General features: G+C 42.7%; 1 protein-coding gene across 1 annotated transcript in view; it reads right to left on the bottom strand.

The window, feature by feature from the left end:
• Window positions 1-11,740, bottom strand: part of HEPHL1 (hephaestin like 1) — a 33,003-nt gene extending 21,263 nt beyond the window's left edge. The window contains exons 1-3 of the mRNA XM_075081897.1: window positions 11,571-11,740; window positions 2,177-2,421; window positions 1,166-1,378 (exon numbers count right to left, since the gene is read on the bottom strand). Of these exons, the coding sequence (XP_074937998.1) occupies window positions 1,166-1,378; window positions 2,177-2,421; window positions 11,571-11,740 (628 nt within the window). The remainder of the gene's footprint in view (window positions 1-1,165; window positions 1,379-2,176; window positions 2,422-11,570) is intronic.
• Between the last annotated feature and the right edge of the window lie 520 nt (window positions 11,741-12,260).

Here is a 12,260-nt window from a genome sequence, read left to right as displayed (position 1 = left end):
TCAAGTAGTCTTTTATTAACTGTTAGCATGTTTAGACTTCATCTAATTGTACAGTCTACTTCTGAACCCATGAAAACTTTTGTTTCCCCTGTATCCTATGGGAGGGAGCCCCAGAGCCTTGCTGTCAGTCCTGTAAGGAGCCACCCACCACCGTCGGACAGAGGACTACAGCAGTAGCATCATGCGGATATCCACCTTGATGAATTCAAGATCAAACATGCAGATAACCTGGCCTTCCAGGCTAGGATTGTTTTGAACATGCTATCTCCTAGCTTCATGTATTATTCCATAGCTATCAGCTTGGTTTCACATATTCAGGGAGTTCTGCAGATTACAAAAGCTCTCCAGAAGGATAAAAGTCTGAGACATTTTAATTGTGTGAGTTCAGCTGGAGACCAGGCCTGTCCTTTCCGTGTTGAAGTCTTTCTTTTCTTCATATATAGAACCTGCTTCTCTTTTATGTTCTCTATATAAAATCAGGGCTGGTTTTGTACTGCAGGAGGTGCTGGGATGAGGTGGCAGAGTTACACATGTCTTAGGGGGAGTGGGGGTGACGGCTCAGCTGGCAGAGGGGAGAGGGCTGGTACATGGTCCTTGATGGGGAACCAGTACAAAATTAGCAGTCTATGAAGTACATGGGACAGACTGTCACCTCAGCTGCTCAGTGCACATTCCCGTATGGTTGTGATATACAACTTGTGAGCAAAAATAAATTTATAATCCATATAGGGGAAAAAATGACAAAGAACACTGAAGTTTCAAATATGTAAATGGCAGTGCTGGAGTCACCCACCCAGCCCTAATTCTATTTCCTGGGCAATGAGTCCTGTCCTTTGCTTACCCTGAAATGATCCCAGTTTGGGGACATTTATTTTTGGTCTTGGCCACAGCTGGCTGGCCATAGAGCATGCAGCATGGTGCAGTCCCTCCACCAGCCAAGGGAAATCTCTCATGAAACCAAAGGGGAGCAGGAAGGGGGTTGGCCCAGAGCTACAATACCTACCCTGGGATGCTCCTGGAATGGCCCAGCTATTCCTTGCCCCTTTTTATGGGCTATGTAGGGATAGACTCTAGACCATCATGTTTATACCTGTAAGCAAAAATGACTGTTAAGATGCCAAGCTTGGCAGAGGGGCTTGCTCTATCAGTGTTTCTAGCTCAGTACCTTTTTTACAAACCAGCAGTGGCCCAATTAAACCAGATGCAATATCTCTTGGTGTGTCAATGTGAGAATGGTAAATCCAAGTCAAGCAGTTTGAGTCTGTCAAAGTTGGGGAATAATCTTTCCTTACTGGCCATGTGTACGTGTAATTTCCACCGGGAACAACAAAGTCGTCCTCTTTGCTTTTACCACCAGTTCCATCAGGATAAAGTGCTCCTAATACATTAAAAGGAAAAAGGAAGGTTTTAGCCTCCCCTTAACTGTTTTCCTTAAATAAATGTGTAATTTCTTCTATTTTATCACAAATTTATAAAAATAATAACAGCACTCACAAACACAGAATCACTGAGAAATTGTGAAAAAATTCAGAAGTTCTGCTAAAACCATCAAAAACATTGAGAGTTAAAATCCATTATTTATCAGTGGACAAAGCTTTCAAAATGCATTAACAGGCTCTCATTTTCCCTTGGCTCTTTACTTTCATCAGCCATCTACACAGTTTGTCAGCTAACACTGTGTATCTTCTCACACAAAACTGATGAGAGTAATTAATGTAGGCAAATCCATATAGTCCTCTAACCAAAATACACATGCATAGGTTTGGAATTCTAAAAAATTAATCATGACTGTTATAGCCTTATAGAAAGGAAAATATATACTTACAAGAATTCCGTCCATTCAAACAGGGTACAAGTAGAAGGAAGGAGGCAAGATGCTTCAGTGACTTATAATTCAGGAAAATAGTTCAGGAAAAAAACCCCACCCAACCTGTTTCAGTACTGGATTTATCCTTGGCGTTGAAGGTTTGTGGCAAAAAGTTTTAAGAGATGAGGCTATTCCTGGCTTTAGTCATCAGCTGCAATTACTGATGGGTTTATGAGAGGGTGATCTAAAGTCCTCTGATGCCAATGGCCAGAACAATAAATACTTGGGCAAACTTGTAGTCATGATATTAGCTACTCCAGGGGAAAAGGAGAGGAAAAGAGAAAAGAGAAAGGGCAAACCAGCTTCTACCTTCAGAGTCTTTGTCATAGAATACACCATGCGGATGCACAGAGTATGGGCGGGAAGCAAAGTTTTTCAGATGGATGATGAACACATCCTCTTCTTCTGCCTTCAGGACTGGCCCGAGGAACCCCAGCCAGGCTGCTTTGGGGATCTCCTGCGAGTAAGTGTCATCTGTGTATTGCCTAAAAATAGCCTTTTTGTACACACGTCCTATCCGGTTGGCTCCTCTTGTTGCATACACACTTGCAAACCTAGTGTTGGGAAGGAAATGTAATTTAGAGACAAAAAACTCCTTTAAGAGTTGATCAAATAACTGGTGCTTGCAGTGCAGATAAATAGTTCTCTGGGACATATCACATAGCTGGTGGAGTAAAAGCTGAGGAGTAAACCTGGACAGTGCTAGCAGGGTCCAAGCCCCTTTCTGTACAGTAAGTCATCCCACTTGCAGTTCTGGTCTTTAGCATGGTCACCACAAGTCTTTACTTTAGGACCAGCCACTTAGGCCTTTCTATACAGTTTTAGCAGCTTCTCCCATTTTTGAAGGTTTGGAACCTTACATCTGAAAGTGTGTCTGTTCAAAAGAAAAAGAAAACCAAACTAAGTTTTTTCAAAAGCCAATAAAAGCAATTCTAATTGTCTAGTTTGACACCCCAGAAGAGAAGTACGAAATATTCTTTGCATGAAATGCATAATTTCTACATTCCAGTTTATGTTTATAGCAATTTCAAGTGATGGAGAACCCACCATATGGTCAGTGGTTGACATATTATAGCTATTTAATACCTGCTCCCTTCAAATTCTGAACTGCATTTGTAGTCTAATATCACCTAGCTCCACACTCCAGCCACTGGTTCCCATCAAGCCCTCTCTCAGATCAAAGAAGCCACATACCATCAAAAGCTGCTTTTCTATGCAGGCACTTGCAAAAGTTTTAATTAATTGACTAAATTGCCTCCTACCCTTCCTCTGGACAAACTAAGTACACTGACATTCTTTATGCCACAAATCTTTCCCAAAGCTCTTTTCTGAAAGCCTTCCAATATTTCTCTATATCTTTTGAAGTCTGAACACAAGAACTTCACACAATAGGCAAGTAATATTCCAGCTAAAGCCAGAGGTGCTCCAGTCAATATTTCTTACACAACTGGGAACTAGTTTTGCCCTTTTAACTACAACATCATACTGGCAACCCATGTTCATCCCATCTGTTATGATATAAAATATTTTTTTACTTCTCTCCAGGTTACTGCTGACAAGTATAATACCTGTTCTTCATCCCTAAATATCCCACACAAAATGGGTAAAAATGAACCCCTTTGCTACACAACCAGCAGTGGACTGTATGACCAACTCCACCATGGTTGACTGTTGCATGAGTTTTTGCATCCCCTGAAGATTGTTTGAACTTTCATGCTACCTAATAAACTCATAAAAAAGCTGAGCTAAATTTTCCTGAAGTATCACTGACAGAAATATAGCAATTTAATATTTATAGTTTTTGTGACTGGCCAGTTCACCTGCTTAAACCCATTTTGTTTAGGTGTTTTTGTGCAGTGCCAGAAACCTAAGTGTTGGATTTCATGAGTTGAAAGGTGTGATTTGCTATGATTTCTTCACCATAAGATCCACTACTCCCCATTTTCAAGCCATCTCTGCTTGACACCATATCTCAGAACATCCCCCACCTCTGGTCATTACACCTCCATGGCCACTGCCTAAACCAGACCTCTGAAGTGATCCAGATATAAAAGCTGCCAAAAAGAATGCACTTTTATTTGAAAATTGTGCTTTATAACAAGCCAAGAGCTATTTTGGCACAAATGAAAACATTGCCAATGATACTGCTGTGGCAGAAACAGTTGGCTAGGATGAAGGGGAAAGGACAGAAGCTTCTCAGTATGCTTCTTCACAGAATAACATATGTCAGATAAATATACCCCAAAAGTGTGGTTAAGGAAGGAGTTGCCAAGAAGTCTGGATTTTCAGTGAATTAGCAGGTCTGCAGTAACTGTCTGTGTGCACAGCAAGACCTGGCGAGTCACACCATGCTCACTGAAGAGAAGATACCTTCCACTGCCTGGGGGGAAGAGCTGCTACAAGAGCCCTTACCACAGAGTAGTAGGTGGTGTCAGTAGATGTGCAGTGTAAATGCACATGCTTCTTTATCTCATGGCAATTTATTCATGCGGTTATGCCCTAATATGAATTATAAACTTATTTTTAAATTGGTTTATAAGACATTTTCTCTAGGAAAAAAATAAAAACTTTTTTTTCAGAAGTTACTTATTCTCAGGAGATTATTTTTCTGCAGAACTTTTTCCATTTTCATCAGCCACCAAATATTTTAAATGAGGTGCTGCCTGTACTTTTCCCATGATGACAGTGTCCTTACACCCTTGGCTTTCTGACTAGCCAACATTGTACACTCTCCCCAGAAGAATGCGCTCCTTGATCATGCTTTGTCAAATGTTTGACATGAGCCCATCTCCTTTAAATGAATAGGTCAGGGATCCCAAAATCCAGCTATGTACTGAGGTTCAAGAAATCACCTGGAGGAAACCTTGTAGATTTGGGCACCAGAGATCTCCTCAGTGCCTAAAGTCATGCTGTAGCTTCTCTGTGGGCTAGATCTGTTCCTGTCTCCTATTTAAAGTCATCTAGGAGCCAGGAAAATAAGTCTTTTTAGTGCCAGCTTTCTGAAAGGAGGCCCATTCAAATCCTCCACCCATTCAGAGCTGCAGAGCCCACTTTCAGTGCAATCGGTATCAGCTGCAGCCAGACACAATGTAAGTGATGCTCTTCTATGCAGGACATCAAGCAATGTAAGAATCATGGAGCCAGAAGGGGATCACAGCATGAAAGGAGCATCCTGGCTTCCTGGCACTGGTTAATTATGGGGTTTGTTTAATCATTGTCCAAAAGAAAACAACCAATCAACTCTGGGAGATAAATCCTACATGCCATTGATGCCCTTGCTGTTGTGTTACAGGCTCAGGCTCTTTCGTTCTAGATCCACACTCTCCAATGAGAAGAAGAGCTTCCTACCCAAAATTCTCTGATGTCTGGAAGTATCTTGGAGTGCAGACTTCAGCCTCACTCCTTCTTCTGTCTGGGAGGGGTAGAGTCCAGTTCTTCTACCTATACAGAGACATGTTTTTTCAGCATGTCCTTTTGGTTGCCCTCTGTACATGAGAAGGGACCACACTAGTTGTTCCACTCTAGGTGTCCAGGCTGCCCCATTTCCTCCAGGAGGATGCTTGGGTGCCCAGCTCAGCCTTGCAAGTAGCTGGTAGCTCTGTGCCTCTTTACAGGTGTTGCTGTGCAGCACATTACAGTGCTTGAAGCTCTTTGCAGAAAACCTACCCACACTGGAACTAGTAGTATCAGCTATAGGAAACTCATAGAAAGGATTCATGGGTGTAAGTGACTTCTCTGCACTCCCAGATGCCTGGATCATGGGCATGTGGCCACACTCTGGGGCTGGTACCTCTACCTAGTGCCACAGTGCAGCCAGTGGATGTGTCAGAGGGAGGTGGCACAGGCTCAGTGCCACAGCCCCTGCTGCTCCATCAGTGGGACACAGAGGTTTCCCCCGCCCCTCTTCTTTCAGTGAGATCTTCTCAGTGCTCCCTGAAGTCTCTCCTGCCAGTGCCATTCGTACCAGTGCATCCCTCATCCAGCAGTTTCTTACCACCCATCTCCAGAGTGCCTTGGATATTTTCTTGGCTTCAGGAGAGTGTCTTGCTAACTTTTAATCTCCTGCCTTTGACAACAGTTATCAAACAGCATTCCCTGTCTTCTTTTGATGGTATCTGCTTCCTTGGGAAACACTCTGCATTTTCAGAGTCAAACATCCCCTTCAGCTGCATCTTTTGTTTCGTTCTTTCCCACCCACTGACTTTCCAATATGTTATTGCAGCAGCGGCTTCTCCAAATGCTGTAATGGTTAAACACATCCAGTTCTCTGAATCTGCCTTTGCCTCTTTCTTCCAGTGGTCATAATGTACCTATTCTACTGGGCACCTGCCTGCCAAAATGTCTCCTATCTGTCATTCCTCTCTTGTCACAAGAAGACAAACTTTGTCCCTGCTTCTTCATGCTCCCCTGCTCATTTCAAACTGCTTCATCCTCCTCGTGGCTTTGTGATATCACTGCCTGAACCTCTTCCATCTTTCTGGTCTTGTGCAGATGTAAGAGCTGCTCTTCTAAATCTTGACTATCTTCCTCCAACTCAATTGTCAGCCTGCACTTCATGTGCGGAAAATCATGATCCACTTCTTAAAGAAAAGGGAAATACTCCATCCTCTAGAGCTGTCCCTGTGAAAACTTCCTAAATTCCCTCCCTCACATTCCTCCAGTAAGGCCAGTTTGAGATTACATATAGAGGTAAGCAGGCTTGTGAATCAGGGCATAAAAAATCTTGCTTAGACCAAGAAAACCATGCAAATCCTGCCTTTATTTCTGTGCCTGATTTCATTTGCCAGTTGACCACTCTCAGCAGTCCTTAAGCTCCAAGAAAATTTGGCAATGCACTTGAGTGGGACAGGGAGTTATTAATAGGGAAATAATTCTAATTCCTTAAAATAAGTATTAACATAATTATCGACACCCATCCACTGCAATGATGAGCACTACAACTTTTCTAAATGAGAGAAAGAGTAAAAGAAGTGTGTTGTATAGATTCTACTTCAGATGAAGACTAGACATGTAGATAATTTGCCATCTCAGGGTAGGGCCACAAGTTAGGGTAGGACCATGAGTTAAGTGCAATTTCTACACCTATTTCTTTTATCAAACACAAACAGTATTTTGCCAACATTTTTATCATGTTTATGTTACCTTTGATCTTAAACAGAGCTACAACCTAACAGCGGTTATTTTTTTCAAGAGGTGCGTACATGAGTACTATGCTACAGCGTGCAGTAAGAAATGGAAAGAGCTAAACATTGTACATGGCCAAACAAACAGCTCCTCAGTGGACTGGAGCTGGATTCCTCGCTGATACAATTTTGAAGTTTGCTGAGTTTGTTTGCCACTGTAATCACCACTGAAAAGTCAGCACATTGAATAACTACCAGACGTGGAGTCCCAAATTTTCTCCAGCGGTTAACATGCCCAATAGCCTCTGTACACTCCTGGGTACAACTGTAGGCAAATGCAGACTTTCTTTTATCACCATTGTTCCACCGAAGTCCCAGAGATTTTACACTGACAACCATTTTCACAATTATATTTATGGGTTTGTTCCCCCAAATCTGTTGGTGGTGAAACCTTCCTTACTCTCTACCCTCTTCACACACTCTGTGGTTGGGTTTATGACAGATATTTTTCCTCAGAGTTCCCCATTTTTCCTGTGGCTGGAGTAAGCCAGGACAGTGCCCATGGCTCCAGCCTGCCCCAATCATTCGAACCCCTGGGTCATGTAACATGTTCAGGGTCACCCTGTGGCAAACTGTGACTCGTGCTAAGGCCAATGCAATGTTTGCGTTAGAGGGATGGCCAGTGGAGGGGGATCTGTGGGGCCAGCTCACATTTGTAGATGGTGCCCTGACCACAAAGCATCAAACAACAAAAAGTTGCGTGTCTTCAAAAAAAGAGGGAAAGAATGTCGTCAAAGGATGTCATAGGCCTTTACTGACCCACATGAGCCAAGGAAGAGGTCAATCAAACCCATAAAATCTTAAATGAAGCTCTGAGGTGTCAATGGTTAAGTGTGGCTATAATGGTTTCTCTCCCAGAATAAACTTCTGCTTCCCCTGAAGTCAATAACAAAACTCCTCTCAGGCTTCATTAGAGCCAGGATTTCACCTCAAATGACCTTTTGATGTTGACCCTTCTCACAATGATCATCTCCACTGATGCAATTGGGTCATTTGGCCACATGATGACTCGGCCACTAGTTTAGCATCTGTGACGACAGTTTCACTGTCATTTATCTGGGTGGGATCTCTTCATAGGCAAATTGCACAAACCGTGTTTGATCCTGTGGTAACAAAAAACACCCGTTAGTGTTGGTTGGTGCAAGACTTGGCCCAGATAAATGTAGGATTGGTGGCCTAAAGAGAAGGGATGAGCTGTTATATCAGGCAAAACTTAATAACACCTGCCACCAGCAGAGCAAGATTTAAGTGTCCATCATATAAACTAGTACCAAATTAATTTAAACACATTCTCAACCAAATTCTAATCCTGAGGGCTGAGCCACAGTAGGGAGGGAAAGACTGATGTATGTCAAGCCACAACACCTAGGTGTATTTTTCTCTTGAAAGGCCTATGTGACCATTAAAGGGAGCAGCAATGTCTGAGCTCACCTGCTTACTGCAGCAATATTAATGCCCTAACCCACAAAATCTCACTGGAATCTGCAGCAAGTCCAGCAGCACTGACAACACCTGGCACCCTGTGTGTCCAGTCCACCATGGTTTAATGATGTCAACTCTTTCACTAGTTATATCAGGTGAGAGGGGGTGCTGAACACCTTCCCAGCTCACCTATACTCAGTGGCCATAATTTGGATCTGTGATTTCCAAAGTCCTGTGTGCTTCAGAAAATGTCAGCTTAATTTTTGAAGGGAGAATTGAGAGTGAAATATCTTGGTTTCACTCATAACATTCCAGATTATGAGAATTAGTGGAACAGCTCAAGGCTTCAAGTAGACAAGACAAATGGCAGAGGTGAACAGCCTCATTACTCTCTTTATATAAGAAACACTGATGCACAGCAAGATACTTGCTCTGTGCAAGCAGCAGGCTGGCCCTTGAGCACTGCAGCAGCACAAGGTGTAATAAAAATTAGCATCCAAGCAGAATAGCTATGTTAATACAGGGCTGTGTTTGGGTTAATCAGCTCTGACAAGAGGCAGCCTTTTTAGCTCACACCCAGGGAGGTGCTGATGCAGCTCTACAGCTCCTGGCTCGGGAGGCAGCACACTCAGCACCAGCACAGCACGAACTGAGCAGCGTAGCAGTGCCTGGTGCCAGAACCAGCTCACCTAATTTCCAGCCCTATGCTTCAGCTACCAAAGTCTCCTTTTGCCTCTTTAGTGGTAAAAACTAAAGGTAGAGGAAGGTATTATTGACTTTGGCACAGCACATTGAAAATCATCTCTTAAATCTCACTATCTGATCCAGGTACTGTAACACTCTCCATTACACACTTGCTAATTCAGCATTTTTATTAAGTTGTGAAGAATAAGTGGTTTTGATTATATCTCTGTGGGCTAGCTGGAATCAAAGGGAGCATTCCTTTACATGTATGCACCAACTCTTTTAAAGATAATCAGTTTGTCTGCAACATCTTTATCTCTACTTCCCTATCAATAAAACTGGGATAATGCCCCATCAGACAGGTGCTGTGAGGATGCATCTCAAGGGGGGAAGTGCTAGGCTCAGCGAGCCCAAGCGTTGCTGCTTGCAGAACACAGCTGGCTCGAAATGCATTCTTGTGTCTACCTAGGAATCCTTAAACTTATATTATGGAACTATGTTTTTTATAATATCCATGAAAAACAATTAATTAGTTGAAAAGTAACCCATTAGTGTGCTGCTTAAAATTTACATTAGAGCTTATCCTGAAGAGCTAAATAGTCAAAATAGCTATTACTAGTTCACTATTTAGTCCACATGCTTACTACAGTTTGAAAATAGAGTAAATCACTTCATTATTCTGCAGTAGAGGCCTTCATGCAGGGAGCTGATTACAAACAGCTCCCCAGCTTTGAATGTATAGTCTACCTCAAAATCCAAATTACATTTCCTCTGTTGGTAAACCCATTGGAATTATTAACAATTTGCAATTATTACATTACAGCACTGACTGAAGACAGAAGCTATCATCCTTCCCTGTCATGCCATGTAAAATGCATCACATTTATGTCACAGACTTTAAAGTAAATGTGCCACTTGATGTTCAGGGAACACACAGTGCAAACAGCCTTAAAAGTACAATTTACAGAACAGATTCCAAATCTCCGTGATATCAGGGTGGATTTACAGGCACTTGCCCTTCACTTAAAGCTGAACTATTTTTAGTGAGAGGTCTTCCAGTTTAGGGAGTGGAGGAAGTTATCCTCTGCTAAAAAGAAAAGGGAAGTGAGAAATTCAAGCGTTTAACACAAATGAAGAATAACCTTCCCAGCAAAGCCTGTTTTCATGGGCTGGGAACAAACTGTTACCCTGAATTTTACCTATAAAAGTCACACCTATTGACTTGGATGCTCTCTGGGACCTCCAGTTGTTAAAAGTATAAGCATAAGTTTGTGTGGAAAAATAAAACCTTTTCTTGCCTTCTGCTTGTGGCAAAATAATTTCCATTATGAAATCCAACTGAAAGTGATTCTGAAATTACCAGCCACTAAAGAAAAGTCCATCATTGCTTGGGATTTCCTGAAAAGTCAGAAAGGGCATTTCTATTTCTAACTGCTAGGACACAGCATCCAGCTCCCAGAGTGCCTCCAGATCTGGTATGAACACCAGAACCTCCTCACTTGCTCACAGCTCCACACCAACCCCAAGCCTAGACTCAGAGGAAGGATCCCCAAACTATTTCTAGGGTGTCAAAGATATCAACAAAATCTTAAAAATATTCCCACGCATGTTTGAAGCCCACACTGTAGGGAGGCACCAAGGGTCTGTGCCATCCCCATCCAATTTCCAGGACAGGTCTCCTGGTGTGGGAGGGACACACAACCAACCCCAGCAGTGTGGGAAGGAGAATGGACACCTGTTTTCCACTGGCCAAGGCACAATCCATCACAGTGCTTACCTACGCCCTGCAGTTGTAGCACGGGTGATCACCGGGACTTCAGCATGACCATTCACCATTGTATATTTAAGCACTTATCTAAATAAATTTCCTAAATGGAAGTCTCCACAGTTGCATATATTGCAGGGACATATGGACCATCTACTTGTATCTCATTCGTAGGTACTATACACATCTGAATTCTACAATGTCATACCAAATTTTATCATCTCACAGGGAGAAAACCTACAATCTTTTGCCAGTTAAAAAGACTTCTATGTCTTATTGCAAAGACTGTGCTTGATTATGGCAAAGTTGCAAATTGCCTTTGGACAACAAGTCCTAGAAATACCTGCATCTCCATGAAACATACACAGGGGATTTTGAACCCGCTACTTGACACCTTTTTGAGAAATATCAGTCCCTTAACGTCACATTCAAATACACGCTATCACCTTGCTTAATCAACTACAATGGAAGAGAAGTCAAGCAAAGTCTACTCTTGCCTTGAAGCTGAAATCCTGCCTATGACAACATCATCGGAAGAAAAACAAGAAAAAGAACACCTTAAGACATTTACGACAATATTAACCATGCTAGTCAATTTTCTTTGGAGCTGTCAATGCACCTCTAATTAGCAGAGACCCCAGTGACTTACTTGTCCTCTAAGAGACTTTGTCCTGTGATCAGATTTTTCCCAGATGGTGCATAGTCCCAGTTCTCTTCCACAATCCCTAGGTAATAGGTTCTGGTCTTTGCTTCCACCACTGCAAATAGCCAGAGGAACCCAAGAGCATGAAGGCAGCCACCGCGCTGTGCGGGAGGCATTTGTAGTGGTGATTGCAAGGCTGGCACCAGGCAGGCAGCAGCAGGATGCACCAGAGAGCTCACCCCTCCCTCCCAGCTCTCAACAAGTTATAAATAAGGAATGGACAGAGCAAAGCTCCTCCTTTTCAGCAGGCACGACTGGGATAGGTAGAGAGCCTGGCTATGCAGAGCAGGGCTAGGGAGGCGGTTGCTGCCATGGGAGGACTTTTGCCAGTCCTTCAGTGAATGCATAAATTGCTCACTTACCTGTCCAGGCTAGAGCCAGTCGGTGTTTGTTTGGAAGCTTGGATGCTTTGTTATCCTTCCTTTTCCGGACTAGGTGGTATGGCATATTAGAGCAGCTTTTTTGTTGGTCTTTTTGCCATCCCTGTCAGAGCACTTTTATTTTACTTTTAATTTAACTGCTTTGTCATGTCTGAGATTTCTAAAGCTAGCATCTTGATGCCTTCATTCGGTTTTTTCAACGGCATAACAGTAGTTTACAATCCAGCATTATCAGAGAGAGAGAATTCTTCAGTAC

Source organism: Phalacrocorax aristotelis, chromosome 1 (assembly GCF_949628215.1).
Source record: "Phalacrocorax aristotelis chromosome 1, bGulAri2.1, whole genome shotgun sequence".
NCBI classification, from domain to species: Eukaryota; Metazoa; Chordata; class Aves; order Suliformes; family Phalacrocoracidae; genus Phalacrocorax; species Phalacrocorax aristotelis.
This window is presented reverse-complemented; position numbering and strand designations above follow the sequence as displayed.